This window comes from Rissa tridactyla, chromosome 2 (assembly GCF_028500815.1).
Source record: "Rissa tridactyla isolate bRisTri1 chromosome 2, bRisTri1.patW.cur.20221130, whole genome shotgun sequence".
Lineage (NCBI taxonomy): Eukaryota > Metazoa > Chordata > Aves > Charadriiformes > Laridae > Rissa > Rissa tridactyla.
The window spans coordinates 9,133,354-9,155,044 of NC_071467.1; the positions used below are offsets into that span (position 1 = coordinate 9,133,354).

The 21,691-nt window shown below is 43.2% G+C and overlaps 1 protein-coding gene across 1 annotated transcript in view; it reads left to right on the forward strand.

Moving 5' to 3' along the window:
* NDRG1 (N-myc downstream regulated 1) overlaps nucleotides 1–14,092 on the forward strand; it is a 42,838-nt gene extending 28,746 nt beyond the window's left edge. The window contains exons 6-16 of the mRNA XM_054192092.1: nucleotides 1,267–1,329; nucleotides 3,016–3,076; nucleotides 3,532–3,618; nucleotides 5,177–5,233; nucleotides 6,143–6,246; nucleotides 6,635–6,691; nucleotides 7,628–7,679; nucleotides 8,437–8,484; nucleotides 10,032–10,067; nucleotides 11,456–11,507; nucleotides 12,234–14,092. Of these exons, the coding sequence (XP_054048067.1) occupies nucleotides 1,267–1,329; nucleotides 3,016–3,076; nucleotides 3,532–3,618; nucleotides 5,177–5,233; nucleotides 6,143–6,246; nucleotides 6,635–6,691; nucleotides 7,628–7,679; nucleotides 8,437–8,484; nucleotides 10,032–10,067; nucleotides 11,456–11,507; nucleotides 12,234–12,499 (883 nt within the window). The 3' untranslated portion in view covers nucleotides 12,500–14,092. The remainder of the gene's footprint in view (nucleotides 1–1,266; nucleotides 1,330–3,015; nucleotides 3,077–3,531; nucleotides 3,619–5,176; nucleotides 5,234–6,142; nucleotides 6,247–6,634; nucleotides 6,692–7,627; nucleotides 7,680–8,436; nucleotides 8,485–10,031; nucleotides 10,068–11,455; nucleotides 11,508–12,233) is intronic.
* Nucleotides 14,093–21,691: the final 7,599 nt, after the last annotated feature.

Sequence of the window (21,691 nt, forward strand, 5' to 3'; positions counted from 1 at the left end):
CCAGGTATTAAGGAGCTTATATGTACCCTTATTGCATGAGCCAGTCTATTTCCCTTCTTAATTTTTAAGCTGGTCTGATGCTGAGGAGGTCACGATGGGCCAGGTTCTCAGCTAGTGTTAACTGCAATGGCCCAGTTATCTACCAGAGTAGCCTACAAAGCTATTTCAGTCACCTCCCCTTTGTATTTGTTTGAATCATGAGCTTTTAAGTGTCTTAACCCACATGTCCTGAACAAGCATTAACACTTCTGAGTTGTCAGCTGATAGGGCTGATAGGGCAGCCATCATGACCTATGCTAGTAAAGACTGCTGCTTAATAACATCATGAGGACAGCACAAGAAGCTGTATTATCCCTCCAGCTGGGAGACCAGCATGCTCAAGTTAAAAGTCATAGCTGTTGCGGTGACACTAGCTTTTGTCATGACAAGGTTTAGTTTCCCAACAAGAAAATCTAAGAAAATAACTTAAAGTAGCTTTGCATTGTTTGGGGTTTTTTTTGTTTGGTTTTATTTTGGAGACTAAACTAGAGAATCATTAGGTGTAGTCCTGATGGGAAGCAGAGATTTGGATGTGTCCTAGGCAGATGTTTTCCAGCTACTTTGGGTGGATTTTATTCCACGTGTTGCTCAGTTGAGATTTTGTTCAGAATTTCCTTCCCTCAAAATTTTGTTTCTGCTCTGCAGAAGACCAGGCGCATTAACTGACAGCTATTTTTACTGAAATTCCTCAGCAGCTTCGTAGCCCTTCCTATACCTTCATTTTCTCCATCAATATTTATAGAAAGCTATCCCTATTTATGCTATGGTAATTTGTGTGTCTCTGAAAACATGCATGCACCTTATTTGCCAAAGATCTGGATCTCATTGTAGTCTGTGATTCTGTGACACGGGGAAACTTTTTTGTGGTGGACCAGGAATACAAATGTGGTGAATGTGGTTGGAAACTTACCTCTCAAGTTCAAGTTTTCTCGTAAGTTTTAGTGTTAACTTTTCTTGGAAGGGATTCATTATGGTCTGTTTTGCTCTCAGCCGGACAAGACATCTATCATCCTGTAACTCACACAAAGTACCATATAGATTATGCTCATATTTCTGCTAAATTACTTACTTGTGCTTGCTCCTGATTTGAATTCAGCTCATACTGTCAATGATCTCATAATGAGCACATTTTGGTATTAAATCTACAGTGACCACTGTGTCTCTAAATATAGCAGCCTACTCTACTGAAAGTGGTGTAGTAACTCCGCAAACACATATTTGTTGTAGGTATGTGTATCCCTCCATGGATCAGCTGGCCGAAATGCTTCCCGGAATACTGAAACAGTTTGGGTGAGTGTAGAATAATTTGCTTATTTTCCTTGTTCTTATCTCTACATGGCACACCAAAAGAGCAGGGCAGAGCAGGTATTCACCTGTGCTGCCCATGAAGCTTCGGTCTGGCTGTCTGGCATTTTGTTTCCTAGAATTACAGTTGTGGTTGGTTTTTCTAATTCCTCTGTTATAGATGGATCACTTTTGCCTTTGTTTCTGAAAGATCTTATTTTTTTGACCTTTTTTGAAATGCCTGTTTATTTTTAAACAGGAAGCAACTTTTGAGTGAAATCCCATGTGCCTAATTTAGGGGCTTCCTCCAGTATTTTCTATGCGTCGCCCTCACAGGGGCAGGGCACAGACAATCTGTTCTTCCCACTGTAACAACCCACGTTTTCCTGTGTGGTTAGCAGAAAAAAAAAAACATGGTCCCATCTGAAGACACTGTTTTATTTCTGTGGCTTGAGTGTCTTAGGGGGCCAGTCCAACCTCCTTAAGCCTCTTCTACTACCAAGTGCAGATGCCAGGTTGCTGATGTTGAAGGACCTGGTGGCAGTGTTCCTCTGTTGTTTACCCGCAACAAGTTTAGGTGTGTGTCCTCCCTTAAAGCTTAGCTTTGGCAGGAGCTGTGGCTGAGAAAGGTACCTTCTTGGCAGAGCTGGTGCTCCTGATACGCAATGAAGAGTGCAGGAAGGCACCTCCGAGGGGTTTTCAGACCAACCAGAGAAAATCTGGCATTCAGGGTTCGGCAGCCTTGGAGAACAGACAGGCTGGACTGTTGGTGGGGGGTTTGCCCTCAGACCAGCACCCCAATTTAGACATTGTTCAGTTGTAACCAACTATTACAGTACCTTGGACCAGTTTACCTCACTGCCTTCTTAAGAGATGTGTTTTTTTAAATGCCAAACGTAAGGCACAGGTTGTCAGTTCTGCTCCTGCACTGAAAAAAAATGCTAAAGTGATGTCAGTACCTTGAAAATCAATTAAACTGGAGGATGCTTACAAAGCCTTGATTTAATATTGCTAATAAGAATGAAAACTATCCTCAAGAATTTTCCTAAAAGCATTGTATAACCTGTTTTTCTGAGTGGTTTTGTCTACTCTTCCCTTCCCTGTATTTTCTAAGACCTTGAAGGCGATGCTTTAACACCAATTTCAGTTAATGCAAATATTTGGTTTGTCTCTGCCCTGTTTGGTTATGAAGTTTAAACTTATTCACCCCAATGGCTGGATAGCATGAGAGGTTTCCCTGCCAGCCCCCTGTTAGAGAGGAATCAGCGTCCCAGTTGGATAGCTGTACTGGGGAGGGCGGGGGAGCCTCGGGAGGGGGCAGCTTTGTATTTAGGCTGCAGATTTCAGGACTATATCTTATAAGTTTTTCTGGCAGAGACTAAGCATTTCCTTCCAGGATCAGAACAATGCTATGGTCACTCAGTGTATTTGCTTAAAGATAAGTGAGAACTGCTGCTGCCCTGCGATGCGTGAGGACCAGTGTCCTGCAAATCTGCCAAAACCAAACCAGCTGCTACATCAGGCTCCTCACTGGGGCTGGTGGCATTGCTGAGAGTCCAGGGTTTGCCCGAGCTGCCACCCACCCTTCTGTAGATACACACCGGCGCATGAAAGAGGAAGGCTGCTGCTGAGGGGTTATTTATTTTCAGTGCTGTCTTACTCATTTGTCTCTTCCGTTTTATTGCTGTGCAGGCTGAAGACCGTTATAGGAATGGGAACTGGAGCCGGTGCCTACATCTTAACCAGATTCGCTGTAAGTTTTGTGGAGCTTCCCTAAAGCCTCAGACCTGATTTCCCTGACGCGTTATCACTCCCGTAGCGTGCGCAGAGAATTCCTGCTCTGCTGTGCCCATTTAAGTAAGCAGTCAGGCTTTTAAGCGAAATACCAGAATCTGCGGGATAGCTCATCCAGAAGACCTAGATTTTCCATTTTAAGGCCTGGGCTCTACCCGGTTAATTTGCAGAAGGTTTTTTTAATGGGAGTTCTCTATTTAAACTGAGGGTGGAGAAGTTAAATCTTAATGTTCTCCAGCTGCTCAGTTGAATTGCTTTAATGAAAATTTTTTTTCCATACATACGCTTCTTTTCTGCAATATAAAACTAGATCTACCGCCTTCCTCCCCAGGAGATAATTTGCTAATTTCAATTTTATGCTGACTGTCAAGTTGCAAAGGATATGTGATGAATCTTAAATCTTTTCTTTTGCAGTTAAACCATGCAGAGATGGTGGAAGGATTAGTTCTTATTAATGTAAACCCTTGTGCTGAAGGTTGGATGGACTGGGCAGCAACTAAGGTAAACATTTTTAAGTTAGAAAAATAAATCATACCGTGAGCCTGTCGAACACGAGGAGCTGGGCAAACTTGTGTGTAAGGCATGGCTGCAGACATTGAACATCCCGGACTAATTCCTTTGGGGTTTATTCTTCCACTTGCAAACATACCTCCTGCAGGGCTAGTGATAAAAATAAGTACTTTGAGGAAACAGAAACCCATGGTATAATGGAGCTACTGAGTATGGACAACTGACATAATGGACCAAAGAGCTGGTTGCTGCTGGAGAAAACATGGTTTAAACTGAACATAGGGTAGTTTTGGAAACAACTTTATGCTTGAAGTTTACTTGAAGGAATGTAACATTCAGTTCTTTCTTGTCCATAGCTTTGTTTACCAGCGCAGTCCAAAATATGAACAAGAGCACGGAAAAATGTTCAGAACAATATCTTCCAGGTTTCAATCATCTAGCTGAGTCCTGATGCCAAAAAGACTCAGAAAAGGGCATTAGCTACAGGAACTGTGGACAGATTGTCCATACAACCAGACTTTAAAGTGAAAATGGTCACGTACAAAGAACCTTCTGTTAACTGTATTCTTTTGTAGCTCTAAGAAAGATTGCAATGTGGGAAGTCAGGCACTGAGAACTAGTTTCAAAAATCTTCATGGAACCAGTACTTATAAATAAGTGTAAATGTTACATTACATGTCACTCAGATTTAGCCTGTTAAAACATTTTTCACGGTAAACTGATGGAAGGCACTTTGAATCATTCAGGGTCATGTTTAAGTGAATGGTAGTTGTTATAAACACTCAAAGAAGTACAAAAAATCAGTGTGTCATCCTTTATCCACACATAGAATCAATCTGTCGTAAGTGTCTAGGGTGATATTAAATGTAATGACAACCTTATAATACTAGGAAAAACTTTCCAGAGCAGGGATATAACATTCTTTCAAGGCTTAGTTACTCATTTTTTTAAAAATAATTTTTCATACCAGTTTATTTTAAGTTTGATCTGGAAGTATACTTAGGAACTGCTTTACATTGAGATGTACCAGTTTACCCATTTTGATTATTTCACCCAGTGTCTCACTGAAATTAAATTCTTCCATATCTGTGGTGTACTCTCTAAAGTATTGCTGACCGTCGGAGTACAGTGTCCCTGTATCCTTCTGTCCTTCCAAAGCAAGGGCACATGCTCTGGGACATGAGCTTTAGGTGCCAGGTGCAAAGTATGGTCGCTGTGGGTTGTTAGGGAGGAGATAGGGCAGTGAGGTTAAATGACACCCATCTGCCTGGTTTGCTTGGCATTCTTGCAGGGAGTGATGCCATGTGTACTTATGCCACCTGTAGTGTGTTCCCTGTATAGCTGTATTAGTAAAGACATCCTATGAGAACGACTCGGATTACACTTAATGGTGTTATAGTTGGACTGGGGGGAAAAAATACCAGTCTAGGATATTGTGCGTACAAGGACAGCAGAGAAACATCCATTGGTCTACTTATGGGTAATTGAAAGGTTTCAGTTGTTCAAGGTTTGTTTTAATATGAGGTATTTAGATAATCTTGCTCTTCAGATTTCAGGTTGGACAAATGCTTTACCAGACATGGTCATTTCACATCTTTTTGGAAAGGTAAGGATGTTCAAAAGATTCCTCTGATGTATTCAGTAATCTGTATTTATCTCCTGGGGCTGGGAGGAAGGGAGAAGCTTTCACTTCAACAACAAAGTTAAACTGTGAGACAGGATTCATGATTGTGTTCCCAGTATTGTGGAGGTGGTGTGCTGCCATGGGGCTTGCTGTGTCCCAACAACTCGAGTGCATCTCAGTCATGACAACTGTAGTATGGGAAGCTCCCTGTTTAGACAGCCAACACTTGTAGAGCGTCATGTTCCGAGCAGGAATACCCCACAGATTTTTTTATACCATAATGTAGTTGTAATTCTGGGAAAGCACTAATGGTGCTCTTCAGTGCAAACCTATACAGTGCTGTACTGTTTTCTGAGGCTACTTTGCTGTGCTTGAAACTGTTAGTAAATGCAATGGAAAACTCCATTCCAGCAGAGCCAGGAACTAATCTATAAAGACTTTAGAACCAAACTGTTTGAAAATGTTAGCAATTGAAGTCCTTGGAGCTTAGTTATTTACTATTGTGAAATTGAGTTGCACATTACATATGTTTGTAAGCTTTCAACATCTGCTTTACCCTGGAAACATTTATTGAGCTTCTCACCCTGAATCTTTTTATGTTTTAAAACCTCACACTTGTCTGACTGTAACCATCTGCACTACAACTACATGTTTTGCAATCACGAGATCTTGACATTACAACATACCAAAGTTTTAAAGCAAAAAATGTGGTACTGCCATCAGTAGCCACAAGTTAATTCTGTGTGACGTCACTGGGTGCTAGAAGTTGTCCCTTCCCTAAAGGTGCACTCCTGCTGTGTAGAGATGAGTCTGATACACGACTGCTGTGCCATGTCTTCAGATCCTTTCAGAAAATAGCCCCTATTCTGAACGATTCTGTCTCCACTGTAGGAAGAGATTCACAGCAACCATGACCTGATCCATACTTACCGTCAGCATATTATTAATGATATGAATCAAACCAACCTTCATCTCTTTGTCAACTCTTACAACAGGTAAATACATTTACCTGATTTCTAACTGGAAACTGTTTTAAGAGGCTGTCCAGCTCTTAGAGCCAGTATTACTTGTGTGATGGAGTTACTTGTGTTCTCCCAGGATAAAGTTCTGCTTGACAGGGCCTTTAGGGATCACAGGTGGTTTTCTTATGGGAGAAGGACCTTGTGCACTTGTGGGGAGAAAAGACGGTGCAATGGGACTGAACTAAAACTTTGATACTTAAGTCACTTAAGAGTGGTTCTCCATCAGTTGTGGAGGCTACAATATGTATCAGATTAAATTAACATATGTGAGTGCTTGTGCTTTTTCTAAACTAGAAGAATATCAAAGTATCTGTAAAATTTCAGTGTATCAAGAGCCTTTGTCATCTCCATTTTTTTTCAGTCGACGAGACCTAGAGATTGAGCGCCCTGTTCCTGGAATAAATGTTGTCACCCTTCAGTAAGTATTTTATTTCCCACCAGTTCACCTGTAAATGATGTGAGAAAAGAGGTGGGACCTGTGGGTGGGTGCATTGCAGAGCTGTAGCTGAATGCGCTTATGTGCTAGAAAAAGACCTTGTAACTTCATGTAGGAGGTAAGACGTTACTGCAAGTCAGGGGCCACCATTAGAAAGACTTCCCCTCTTCAAACTTTAGAGTTGTATTAGCTGAAATGGAAAGCTAAGTAGTTCCTGTCACTGTGTATCTGTAAACTTGGTCTTACAGAGTAATTACTTGAAAAGTAGATGTACCTTCACCTGGAAATACGTCCTAGTTAATGGAAACTGCAGCTCTGAATGCACTTAGGCCATGCCTATGCAACCAAGATAGCATAAACAAAACTGATTAAAAAAAAAACCACAAAACCAAACCTTCCGGAAGACAGAGCGGGTATGAGAATGACTATCTGTCAGATCTTCTGCTAAGGGCTTTTCACTTATGCCACAACCTGTGCAACGAAACAATTGTCAAGTCCTTCTCTGCTCAGCTTCTGATGTTTACACACAGGAGACTTTGAGACTCTGCTCTTTTGCCAGTCTGGTTGAAATTGGATAAGACGTCCAAAAGTTGGAGCTCAGGGGGCAGAGGGGTGGGGGTGAGACTTTGGTGATGGTGCCTGCATGCAATTTCTTATAAAACAAGGAATAAGAGCATTCGGAAGGGATGATTGCTACAAGGTGGGGAAAAAGACGGGTTTTCAGGCAAGGTGTCAGAGCATGTTGGTAGATCTGCAGTTAATACAGTGGATTTGATATGTATTTAATGTGTCTGGAATACAAAACAAATCATTTTCACACACTTAACTGTCTCATCCTTCTGGCAAAACAAAATGCAGCTTAGGGCAAGTCCAGGCCGGATCACAGGGATAATATTGCTTTTGTGTGCTTCCCTGCAGATGCCCCGTCCTCCTGGTGGTTGGTGACAGTTCCCCGGCGGTGGATGCCGTGGTGCGTATATTGAGCCGTGCTTTGCCCCCGTGCTGATGGGCAGGCGAGCCAAGAAGCTGCTCGAGGCCGGCAGAGCTCACGCCCGGGCAGCAACTTCGCTGGCCATCGATCCAGCCCAGCTGGCTCTCCTCTTCCAGACCGCGGGAGAGCTGCCATTAGTTCCTCGCTGTTTGTCCCCTCTTTCTGTGCACCATTATTTAATAGCTACTGCCTTAGGAACAATCGCCACAGCAGTTCCAGTGAACCGCAAATATTTTCCTTTAGAGAGGAATCTGCGGCTGGTATTTTAGCTTGTTCTGTGGTGTTGGAGCTCTGCCCTGGGTCACTATGGAAGCGAAGAGCTTCTTTTTGACCATTATAACGCGCCCCAGATGACTGGGTGACTTCAAATGTTGTGCCTTAACGGGCATGCCCAGCCTGCTGGCCGGTGGCCATATGGCTCCTCACCACTTGGGACGCTACCAGATGACCCCACATCGCAAGATAAACAACACTTGTTGCCACTGGAGTCCCAGAAACAGATAAAAAAAATCTGAAATTCTCATGTACATGGAAAAGAATACAGTCAGAAATGTGAACTGACCTACTTGAGTTCAAAGAGATATATATATGTATACGTAGAGTCTTTATACAGAACCTAAAATACCCAATTTAGTCTGGATTAAGGCAGAAAACAAGATACTTAATCTGTTTTCATCCAGCAGTTCATAATTAAAATCTTGTGTATAACGCCTTATGCTGCTGTTCTTTAATACAGGTTGAATGCAACTCAAAGCTGGACCCAACAAGGACCACACTTCTGAAGGTAATAACGTAAGATGGGTTTTTTTGAAAATAAACATTCCCCTCATTTAAAATCAGTTAGATTAACTAAAAAAAAGCAGAACCAGAGTGATGTGCTGCAGTACAGATAACGCAGTGAGAATCCAGTTCTGATGTGGAAAGGCAGTTCCTTCAGGGTAGGAGTATCTTAGTGGGATAAATGAGACTAGGGGCTTCTTGTCAAGGTTAACAACAGGGAATTTCTCAGCTCCTCCATTTTAAAATACTAAGGGTGAGACTTGAAAGGCTCAGTATTTCACATACCCATAATGAATTTGACTAGAGCTGGCAAAGTTGATCTTGAGGTATTTTGAAAGGTTTGAAAAAAAGCCATCGGCGGAGTGGAAGTGCAAACCAGCCCGTACTGTTCCGCGGCTCGCCTGTCCCTCAGCAGTAGGGTCAGATGAACAGACGTCCGATCTATCAGCCATGGGTTTGTCATCCTGCCTTTTATGTGGACATGATCCAGGACTCTCGTATTTTCCAAAAACTTGATAAAATATACTTCCAAACAGCAAAACATTGTGCAAAGGCTTTGGTGGATACTTGGCATTCAGAGCATGGGTGCAATCTTCAGCTCCTTACTGGTGAACTAAAATGCAACGAGTGTAATAGCATGCAAACGGTGAAACAAGTTCGTTCATGTTTCTGCTGAGAACTTTTACTGTATCTCTCTTTATTGAGCCGATCAGTGAAAATGGTAATATACAATTATTTTTAAATGCTTTTTCCTCCTGATGTTGAGGAGTTACACTGCTGACCTACCGCATGGAGAGGGCAGGCTCACCCTAAGAAAAAATCTGACACTATCTCAAATCCTCTATCAGTGGCCAGCCTTTGCTCAGGCCAGGGATACGCCTGATGCCAGATCCTGCTGCAGGCCTGTTTTGCTGCTAAGTAATCCTAGATAGGATTCGGGGTTTCCTGTAATTCACAACTCAACTGTTTTCAGCTTGTGGTGTTCCTTGGAACAGGACTGTTTTTGTTGGGTTGGCTTTGAGGGGTGGAGTGGCAGGAAAAATGAAGTGCTCCAAAAATATTGCATGCACTCAAGATAGCTTTTCTAATTTGGCTTTCCCTGCTTCCCTTGGCGAGTCAGGCTGATGCTCGCCATGCGCAATCTCAGCAAATCGTTTTTCCCTCTCACCGCTGAGGCTTAGGTGTTTGTTCTCTCTCCCCTGTTTGTCATTCAGGTCAGTACCAAGTAATTCAGAGCTGAGCTTGTAACCAGGACTAATAGGCTAGTTTCTAAGAAACTGGTAATCACTGCCTAGCAAAAAACATTTATTTGTGGCTCCAGCTGATGCTTTGCCTCAGGGTCAAGACACTTTGAGGTTTTCTGGGGTGCAGTCGTAGCTTTTATAAACGTTTATCTGCTTGCTTTGGTGCCTTCATCTCCACGTATGTTACTCGCACAACAAAAGGAAATGTTTTTCTGCCAGATAGCTAAAAAGGTCATTTTAATATATCCTGAGCATAAATGAGTTCCTCTGGCGTGACGCTAACTGGGTGTTCTCATCCCCGTTTCAGATGGCTGACTGCGGTGGGCTCCCTCAAGTTTCCCAGGTAGGACTTGGCTGACAGAAATCCTACTAATCCTGTTCTGCAGCGTGTCAGACGGCAATAAATGGGTGTTTTCCTGTAGGGTACTTGCTGTTCCCAAATGTCAGCCAAAAGGATGGTTATGATTTCATGAATAATGATGTCAATCGGTCATCTGAGCTTTCTTTTTTCTTGAAAGACCAATGAAGTGCAAAATTAAGATTGGGCGGGGATATTATTTCCACTAATTAAGTCTTAAGCGAGTCAAGGTCTGAGGTGGGAATGCGGAGGTATTATTTTATGCCTATCTACTAAGCTAACACGGATTAGGGCTTGAGCACTAGTGTTTTAAAAACATATTTATTGGGGCTATTTATAGTATAGATCAGGAAAGTGGGAGGCAGGAAATAACAACGCTGTGTTCTTGCATACACTGACTCGGCTTGACTGAGAATGGACTGGAGTTTCAGAAATGTATTTAGGCATAAATTCCAAGGCTGCTAATAAAAGCAGGCTGGGAAAGTTAAACTTTACCTATGCTCTAGTGTTGCTTCACTTAAAGAGCTGACCTGTAAGTCAGCTGTAGAACGCGATGTTTTCTAAACATATATCTAAGCAATATAATGTGTCCATAAACTTAAGGAAAAAAATTAATTTGTAATTACCTGCAGCTGAGAAGTCCCTGTACAGGCAGTGTGGGTGCTCTAATGGTGGGGAGGGGGGAAAAGGCTTTTTTAAAGCCACACAGGAGTATGTGCATTGCTTCTGTTATACGGAGTCCATTCTTTGCACTGATTCAGGTAGAATTATAGAAAAAATATAGGCAATATTGGCATGTGCAGTAATTGAGATTGTGAGGCTTATTTGGCCACTGTGTCGGCAGCTGAGAGAAATACTGAGTGTTTCATTGCAAGAATGTCAGTCGCAGGCAGTTGTGCTTGTGTGTATTCCTGCTGAGATTTTTTGCCTTATAAACATAACTTTCAGCTCTGACTAGCTAGATTTGTTCTCTGCTGATTAGGAATTGCTCAGTTACTGACCCTGTATGAACTGCCTCGTATATTTAGTGAGGCCAGTAGTTTTACATGGGCTCACCTGCCTCAGTAACTGCACGAAAAGTTTTGTCTAGGCTTAGATCAATTTTAGTCTGGAAATCTCATTCTCAAATGCATCTATCTGTTTGGTAAAATAATGGGGCAGGGGAGCAGACTCAAAAATAACGGCACAGGGGAGCAGACTGGGGAGGGGAATGGTGGAATCCTCTCATGTTAATGAAATTTTCAGACACTCAGTAGAACCCAGAAAATATTTAAGATGTCCCTGTTACAAGAGGGCATCTATGGCATCTATAACATTGTAATGCAACTATCTCACTGGGCACTGCATATAATAATACTCTCTTTCTTTTGCAGCCTGCCAAGCTCGCAGAAGCTTTCAAATACTTTGTTCAGGGAATGGGATACAGTAAGTATCAGTTCTATGGAATGGGTCACCTGGCTACCAAAGTTTGTTGGGCATCAAAGCACCAAGAGAGTCTTATGATCCCAGATGTGTGATCTTTTCCCTGTTGGATAGGCATTTTTAAGGGGAAAAAAAAAACAACCTGTGGTGTCTGAGTGAAGGGTTTTCAGACCAAATTATGTTATAAAATACTGGACAGCTTTGTAGACAGCTTATACCCACAAATACCTGCTTTACTATCTTGATATTTTTAAGGTGGATGTTTGTAATGGTGTCCCCTAATTGCATCACAGGAGATGATTCATATGCTGCGCATGACATTTAAGTTGTAGTTCAGAGACTTCTTTAATTTGTAGTTTTTTGTCCTTCCTGTATGCGCTTCTGACAACTGCTGTTGTGTGGATGCATTGCTAGCCTGGGCTGGCCGCAAAGGTTAAACATCCGAAAGTAATGGGAGATCTGATGAGTCTCTTTAGTTTTCCTCTGGTTTGTTGCAGCCACAGCAATGTACCATAAAGCTCTGTCTTGAATCCCCCAACCCCGGCCACCAATTTTGGGCTCCTTAACTGTATTCCTGGAGCAGTGGTACTCTTCTACACTTGAAGCTACCACGAAAAGTATATATTCAACCCTGAAGGCTTCTCCAGGGGTGGTGAGGGCTGGAGAGGAAGGCAAGGGTTGTCTTCCAAGCCAACGAAGCAAGGAGTTAATGAAAGACTCTTCTTCCAGTCCCCTCTGCTAGCATGACCAGGCTGATGAGGTCCCGCACCGCTTCTGGCTCCAGCGTAACCTCTTTGGAAGGACAGAGGAGCCGGTCTCACACCGGGGAAGGCACGAGGAGCCGGTCTCACACCGGGGAGGGAACAAGGAGCCGATCCCACACCGGGGACGGTGCCAGGAACCGCTCCCACACAGACACACGCATTGAGCTGACGCCGAACTCGGCAAGCAATGCTGAACAATCAAGCCCTAAGTCCATGGAAGTGTCCTGTTAGATGGCCGTGGGAGGTTTAAACTGGTCACAGTGTGAAAAAGTAATGGATGCCCCCTGTGTATCACAAAAAACATAACTGGTATTAATCTCAAGCTATTCTCTAGGATGAACTCTGTTCACCAGGGTCTGACAGGGACCAAAGAAAAGAAGCATCTCATTTGCTCTGTCGTTATTCTTGTAACTCAGACAGTTGCTGCTATTGTGCCCTCCTTCAATGGATGCCAAATTCTAAAGGATACTTGCCAAAAGCTGATGTGGTTGTAAACACTTCAGAATCAAACCAGACTTGCTTAAGATCCTCCTTTAAAATCAAAGCTGTTACATGCCCCTTTATCTCTTATTCTCTTTCAGTATACTGGCACAATTTGAGATGAGTTTCAAAGAGGGGGAGAAAAAAAATCACTATTATAGTTGGCTTTTAAAGAAGGAAACAAAACAAATGTGTTATGGCCTCATGTTGAAGCTGGAGTTGAATTCATTGTATATAGCTTGACTTCAAATGATAGAGAAGTTAATGTATCGTGCATTTATAGGCCTTCTAATTCATTAGTATTCAAGCCTGTTTTCCTATGTACAATAATATACTACTAAAATAGGCGATTTTAATGTGACTTTGAGATGAACTAAATCTTTAAGCTTTTCTATTTCACTTTTTTGAGATTTAGTTCCAGTCTTCCTTTCCTTCCCCTCCCTCCTAGACCCTAAAACCCGCTTAGTCAATGAGGACAGGATTTAAATTTAATAAGCAAGGTAGCATTTCCTCTTTGGGGTCTTGGGCTAAAGGGTTTACCATACTGCAAAAGTTGGTGTAGTTGTAACAAGTAGGGTAGCTGTACATGCCAGCGAAGCAGCAACAGCTTGATTTTTCCTTCAGACAGCTTCTTATCTTTGCAGCTCAAGTCTTTGTGTCCAGCACAATTGTGATAAATTTGGAATTCTGTAAGCGAAGCCAGATCCAGCTGTTCTTTGTCAGGAGAGATGAATAACTGTGGGATGGCATGTAATTAGATACTGTACATTGAACTGCCACTAATTACTAGATTCGAAACTCTGATGAGATCTCACTGGTGCTGAGAAGCGTATTCCACAAAGTGGTGGTGCGGCAGCACTGTATCTGTGAAATACAGTGTTCAATGGCTGCATAAATGTAATGGTCTGCTGGTTCTGCATCTTCACGTAGCTTCCTGATACCACGGGTTACTTTCATTGATGTTAGTGGGTTGATACCTTTTTGACGGTCAGATTCTCACAGTCGGGTGTTCTGAAGGTTGTCCTTGCATAGGTAGTGGGACAGGATTTCCCAAGCTCCAGTGCGTACCTGCTGCATTGCAGTCCTCACACAAACAAGAAAACTCAAATGCCGAGCAGTTAAATAGCAAATGTTAATACTTTGGGATTGCTTGTTCAGAAGAACACGGTCTAGATTACTTTATATTGACTAACTTCAGCTCTTGTGTAGAATATCTGTAACAGTTTGTGGGAAGAAAAGACAATTTCCAGAAAGAATAAAGCTATTGTGTAAAGTCTATCAAGAAAAGTTTCTTAATGAAGTATTTGTATTTATTTCAAAACAAATAAATTTGTAACTTTGCAATGTCTGGTGTCTTAATGTTTTACCAGGAGTACAATAGTCTTTCTCAGTGGGGGTGTGTTCTTGCCATCCCTTTGTATGAATGAAATCTTTTTTCTTTTGCGCATATCTCTGCCCTTCCCTACTTTTGTGCTCAGAGCTTTTTTTTTTTTTTTTTTCCCACTCCAGCCTACTATTTATACTGAGAAAACACGACACACTACAGTACTAGGTGTGACTGGCTATTCAAAGTACTAAAGGATAATTTGGCCCTAACAAATGCATAACAAAATTGAGGGCTTGGTACGGAGTAATGTTCATTTGTGGTTTGAAGTTTTCTTTTTCTCCAGAGATCGAGTACCGTGTAATGCATAGATCTGGGATCTGTCTACTGACTTCCTCACTGGAGTTGGTGCCATGCTCATTGCATCCTTTCTATTCTCAATCTGATCTGTAAATCCACTAATGTGTGACATGTTCCCACTGATGTTTGGAGGAATTTGGGCCTCTTGACTGAAATTGCAGATGCCACTCTGAGTTTCTAAAAGCTGTTCTTTTTGGACCTCTTGCAAGACTCTAACTTCAGAAAAGTAGAGTAAAGCTTAACCTTTCACAAATAAGTTTTGAAAGGACTCCCCAAATACAAGACAGACGGGAATCTAAAGGTTCAGGAAAGAATTAAAACATTGTTTTGTTGCTGTCCTTAAAGCAGAAGTACAGTTGTCCTTTTTCACATTAAGCTTCTATTTGTCTCGGTGGTTTCCTGTTAAAAAATTGCAGCTTTTTGTAACTTGAGCAATACCTGCCCTTCCCAGGGAAGCATCCCTCTGTGGGTTTGGAGGCTCCCTTTGTGTGTTCAGCATGGGGAGTCGGTAGAAAATAACAGAGCCTGGTCACCAAAATGGTTTTGCTGTGCTTTCTGCCTTGGGACCTTCGGGAGGAGGTGGTGCTCTTACCTAGTGACTGATCTACCGTGCTGGGGTTTTCAGGGACAGGTGGGTGTGTGGCTGTGCTGAAACTATTTTGAGCTGCTCCTTTCTCACGTATCTCAAAAAATCCTGTGATAGGAAGAGGCAAAAGCAAATATTTGGCATGTCTGAGCCACGGCTTTGCTAGATGTGATGATTCAGCAGTTGTGATTGGACTGATACCAGTAAAAAGCTTGATTTGGTCAACCCCTGCCTGTGCCAGCACCAGTGAAAACGGGACGAACCTGTGCCAACTCATCTTACAAAAGAAGGGCAAAGTTAGGTTCTTCGCTGAGCTTTTCTGGGAATGGCTAATCATTCCTTCCACAAGGACACCATGGTGTGCCTGTCAAGCCCAGGCAGTTTATTTTTGTTTAACGGGGAGGAACGCATCCAAGCCTCCTTGCAGCACAAAGGCATCTGCAAGCACTTCGGAGCAGCGAGGAGTTGCTAGGACCACTATAAATGTCAGCTTTGCAACAAAAAGTATTCATTTGGCAAGGAACAGCGTGTACCTGTACAGAAAAGCTGGAGGACAGCACAGCAGAGTGGTGTCTTACCTTTTACAAGGAGTTATGACACCTCTTTTCTTGCAGTGCTGGTCTCCTGGCACCTTAAACTTGTTCTGTAACTGAACAGTTGCAAGTGGCTTGCAGATTTATTAGAAATTTTTATAAAAAAAACCTTCCTAGAGGTTGCAAATGCTGAGTTCTGCATTATTCTTAAAGACAGAGTTAGCCTGGATACTGTAGTGTCATTAAACCAGAAAATATGAGCTGGGGTTTCACCTTTTTCTCAAAGGATGAATGGCCACCATGGAGAAAGGACGTCCTGTGGCATAGAGGAGACTGCGATTGGGTAACAGGAGGTTTCCAGAAAGGAAACAGTTCACTCCTCACAGTGATTTTGGGGTTATAAAAAGTGGAAGAGGAGAGAACGGGCTCTCAGGGACCAAGAAACTTCCTGATTGCACTAACATATCTCAATACCAAACCTTCGCTGTAGCGGTGCTTTCCAAAACCGCTAGCGGAAAGGATGTCGTTGCTGAAATCTGAGTCTTTCCCACCTCAGCCTGCGCCTCAACATCTACTGTACAAAATCTGGCTAAACTTCAAGATGGCTTTCCCCTCCCTGTCCTTGCAGAGGAGGAGTGGGAGAGGATGTGCCAATATCATGCCGTCGCAGCAGGACTGTTGTGCTGAAGGATGCTGCTTCCCTCTTTAGAAGTCTCTAGAGACTAAACAGCTGGAAACTTTAGCCTAGATGTGTTTTGGGGGTTTATGATTAATGTCATGTGTTGCAAGAGATGGACTGAGCTGGAGAGAAAACAGTTTATAGCAAAGCTGCTTATTTTTTCTCTCCAGTGCTAGAATCCTCTTCCTGTCTGTTTTTGCATCTTGGGCAGAGTATTTGTTGCAATCCGCAATGTGCCGGTAACGCCGTCTGTTGTTTCTACCAACACAACACATTGAGCAGTGTCTCCCAAGTTCTGCTTGCAACTTGGTCCTCCCCCTTCCCACATGCTGTCTGCTTTTTTTTGCACCATTTTGCACCATTTCACATTCACTGTAACTCAAAGACTCTCCCGGTCTGTGTATACGAACAGCTGTTTTGATGTGTGGATTTAGTGTTTCCACTGAGCCAAATATAGGCTTTATGTTGATAGCTGATCACCGCTACGCCTAATGTTTAAATAACTGAGAGAAAGGATGTCAGGGTATTTTAGGAGATCAACCCTTCCCCCTCAGCCCTTTGTAACAGACAGACACAGCCTCTCACTGTTTCTATCTATTGCTTCATTAAGGGCTCTATTCATTTTATAAACAACACAGCTGCTGACCAGTGCTTGGGGGAAAAAAAAGGAAAGAAAGAAAAAAAAAAGGCTTCTGATTACAACCGCCAAACAGTTCAGTGTCTGTTCCCTGCAACTCAGCGTGGGGATCGTTTTCTCACCCAGCACCTCCTGGGGCTGGAGGAGAGTTGTTATTTGGATGTAATTAAAGAGACAGCCCCCCATCTTGCATGTTTTTGGCACTTGTGGCTGTGGGATATACCCCAGGCACTGGATGTAGACATGAGTGTGCATCTCTAGAAGAGCCCAGGGGTTGGGAAAGGGGATAGCAGGCAGCTTTTCCTTCCCAAGCAGCACCACCACACTGAGCTGTGACCCGCAGCAGAAAAAATATCCTTGTGTGACCCGCCACTCTCTGCAATTGCTTATGGCTGAAGTGGATTATGGTATTCAGGTCAGGGTCAGTGCGGGAAGGGGACTGGGGGAGGGAAGGTCTGTTTGCAGGGTGGCTGCACTCAGGAAGGGCTAGGACGGCTCCAGGCGAAGCCTACATGAGCAGTGGCACTCAGATGACCTGGACTTTGTAGCTCTTGGCTCTGTGCGTGTGTGCATGTGTACAAGCTCTGGGGCCACCAACATAAGAAGGGCATGGACCTGTTGGAGCTGGTCTAGAGGAGGGCCACAAAGATGATGAGAAGGGTGGAGCACCTCTGCTATGAATCCAGGCTGAGAGAGTTGGGGTTGTGGAGCCTGGAGAAGAGAAGGCTCCAGGAAGACCTTATAGCAGCTTTCCAGTATCTGAAGGGGGCCTACAAGAAAGATGGAGAGGGACGTTTTACAAGGGCATGTAGTGATAGGACAAGGGGTAATGGCTTCAAACTGAAAGACAGTAGATTTGGATTAGATATTTGGAAGAAATTTTTCACTCTGAGGGTAGTGAGGCACTGGAATATGTTTCCCAGAGAAGTTGTGGATGCTCCATCCCTGGAGGTGTTCAAGGCCAGGTTGGATGGGGCTTTGAGCAACCTGGTCTAGTGGGAGGTGTCCCTGAAACCCCCATGGCAGGGCGGTTGGAACAAGATGACCTTTAAGGTCCCTTCCAATACAAACCGTTCTATGATTCTCTGTGTGTGTGCAGGTCCCCATGAAGGTCAGCACCCTGTTCCCAGCAAGATGGGCAGAGACAGTCTGGTTGCCAGGCTGTGATTTTGCCCCATGTGGTGGACCCATCACTGCTGTGGGGCACGGCCAACTTGCTCATAGGGCTTGGCGAGCCTGCCCCACAAAAAGGTGCCACCCAGCCCCTCGCACACTGGTGGGATGCATGCAGTCTGACCCCTTTGCCTTACCTCAGGCCTACACTTGCATCTCCCTAGCTAGGAAATTGTTATTTATTGATTGATTGCACTGTGTTTTAATAATAACCAGTGACCAAATCAAAGAAAATCAGTTCTTTATCGCCAGCTGCCAATGTTGAACTTTGATCCTTCCATGGTGAGTCCTTCCATGCTGCTCATGCAGGGTAGATCTCACAGGGGCAGAGCCTGGCACAGTTGCCACAGGGCCAGCACTTCATTTGGAAAGTGCAAAGTATTTAGGAGATGGTGGGTTTCCCAGACTAGTCCAAATGTGGTGGCTGAGAGAGCTTCCAGGAAGCCCTTTATGTGCAAGCCCACATGTGCAAGTAGAAGACACAGAGGCCAAATGGGACTTTTGGTGCCTGTAGAGGCAGCAAGAAAACGTGCTACCCTTGCTGAAGCTATCGCCAGAGGACACAGCTGCTGGAATGTGCTTAAAAATGGAGAGGACTTCCCTTCCTAGCAAAAGAAAAACTCACACTGAAGGAAAAGGCTGGGAAGAGGGTGCTTTCCTGGTAGCCATAAGCAAGCCCAGCACAGACCCACCCCTGAGCAGGACAGGAGGCCACTCTAAGTGTTTAAATTCCTACTGAGGCAGGTAACCTACTCCAGACTGGAAGGAAAACTTGATTTGGGGGAAAACTCTATGTTGTATTTTTTCCTATAATTAAATGGTAGAATCCTTACTGGGGTTAGCTGTGAGGATCTGTAAATGCAGGGATATGAAATAATTATTCTTTAATTTAAATGTTTTTCTCCATGTCTTTAATAACCTTGTTTGAACAATTTCTGTCTCTGTGGCTGCTGCAAACAGGTTACTCTGCAACCTCTCAAGGGAGCTGATAAAGACATGCTTATGCAGGTTAAGTAACACACTCCACTTTGCTCAAAGGCTTCTAAACAGGCTATTCCCAAGTCCAGTAAGAGTGCTGGGGAAAAAAAATAATCAAACCCTGGAGCCAGAAACAGACCAGCAAACAAGGACATGTGAGTTGGGGAACACATGAATTTCCAAAGCTGCCAAAATATTCACACTTAAGGAAATGCTCCCATAGCATCCTTTTTTACCACATTGCTGGCTCTTTATTTTTATTTTCACGTGTCCTTCAGTTCAGGGCTTTGTCACACATTTCAAACACATACTTGGACATTGGCCAGGCGAGGAGATTGGAAAAGGAAAAGAAATGTCAGTGGCAAACATATTTCACCTTCTTTTGCTTGCCTAAGTTTCTAAATGAGGTGTCAGTCACAGATTCATTAATCATTTACCACTTATGAGGTTATTTAATATCTTCAAAGCGTAGCAGCAGCATGCCACCTATAAAACCTCACCATGATGCTGTACGAACAAGTAATACGTGTAACACAGTTGCTATGACTCAGACTGACACTGCCAAACCAATCTGGTTTTCCCATTAATTTTTCATATATTTCAGCATATGAAGCTTACAGAAATAACTCTATAGAGCTGCTTAAATTGGAAAGTCACAGTTTGAAAAGGTATGTGCATGGATATGTCCCTGTGGTTAATGAGAGCACTCCGTCTCCATCGGTTTAATAAACTGCTTGTCTTAAAATTCCTTCAAAAAACTAGGAGAAAAAAGAAATCTCTGGGTTTAATTTCCAAGATGACACAGTGTGTCTGAATATTGTGGTCTTCCTGGAATATTACGCATACACAGCACAATCCTAGTGAGCACGTCAAAAATAAAGCAATGGCACTACACCCTGTTTCCACTTGCATGCATGCTGAATGTAAAGGCATCTTTATAAGTCACATTCCTGCTTCTTTTCATCCTGCAGTGGGTGGCTATCCTGCTTTCTGGGGCTCCCAAACAGGGCAGCTTTAGCCACTCTACTGACCTCTGGTAAAGCCCCTACAGAAGGCAAAGGGATACGGTCACTGGAGCTAGCTGGAGTCTTGCCGTTCATATCAGCATGAGCCTACCCTCAAAATCCCATTTGCAATCCTTGTTCCAGCCTGCAAAACCAACAAGATAATTGGCATGAGCAGGACGTGTGTCAAACTCTCTCGGCTTAGCCTGGATTGCAAAATTGTCCCTCCAATCCTTTCTCAAGCATTTCCCTGGACTGCTGCATCAGAGGGTTCTAGCACCAGCTTAGAGCCTGGTATCTCCTCAATGGTATTATTGTTGGTTTCTTGGATGATGGTACCACTTTCAGGTCCCAGCAGAGACCTGGGCCCATTGTACAGGGCACTATACAAACGTACAGTGAGCATCAGTTCCTGCTGGAGGAGTTTTCACTCTCAACAGAGTCAATGAACAGTAGGGCTTTGTTGTTTTTGCTCCAAAGAATTGAGGAAAAGCGAAGCAAAGGGCTGTATCCACGAAAGCCTTTGAAGATCTAGCTCCTTAATGTATTTAAACAGTAAGCATAAAAGTACTTTTGCAAAGATACATGATTTGCCCAAGCACACAGGGAGCCAGCGAACCAAACCTAAAGGCTAATCTATTGCCTTAGTCTTACGGCTAATCTTCTTGTAAACATCCGTTAAAACAAAGGATCTCTAATGCACCACAAACTGCAAGTCAAGTCCACTGGCTCCAAGCGTTGCTCTTTCCCTTTCAGTGTCACCAGACAGACAAGCAGTTGCACAAGGAGTAGAGCTAATAAGTCTTTGTATCCTATAGATTTGTGTCCAGAGTCCCCCAGAAACTCCTTTACAACAGTGTACCACAATTATTCCCCATCCGTGATGCCTTCAGATCTCCCTCCTCTGTGGCTGCTTGTTTCCAACTGGTGCATCTGTTCAAACTCCCTTAATGTTACTGTTGTGGTGGGTCATGCTGCAGATGCGTTGCCTGCCTGGCAGATGTGCATGGGCTTGGTAGGATCAATGTGGTGGGCCTCTCCCCTCTCCTGCTATTTTATTTCATTTTTTATTTCAGGACTTGCAATGTTTCTGAGATCTTTACTCTTCTGCCTACTTTGACATTTCCTGCAAAGGCACTGACAGACAGACAGACAAATGGACGGCACAATCGTGTGTGACTTGGTCCCTTAGGAAACCAGGCTAGAAACAGAAACATCTTGGGTGCGTTGGGCGGGATCTGTGGTTTCCAGGCATTCACTTCACTAAAAATCGACACGCACTGGAGCTGTGGTCATGCATTAGCTTACAATAGCTTCTTTCATCTCGCAATGAAAACCGTGTGTTTCAGCCACGGCAGCTTTTGATTACAGTGGTTACAACGTTAGCTAATTGCAAAGCAAAGCAAGCCTATTAAGTGCCACAATTTTTGGGTATGTCTTCTGATCCTGTTTTCTTGTGGCCTTACGTGTACATGTAAGACAGTGAAAAATTGACTATACATATAAACACACACTATATACACACTATATTTTATGACCCACAGACTGCACTGTAGGAGTATGTACATGTAAATATACACATATATATTATGGACCTGTTCATATATGGTTTTATATATAATATTATATACAACATTTTCTAAATGCATGCATATAGTATTTTATATGT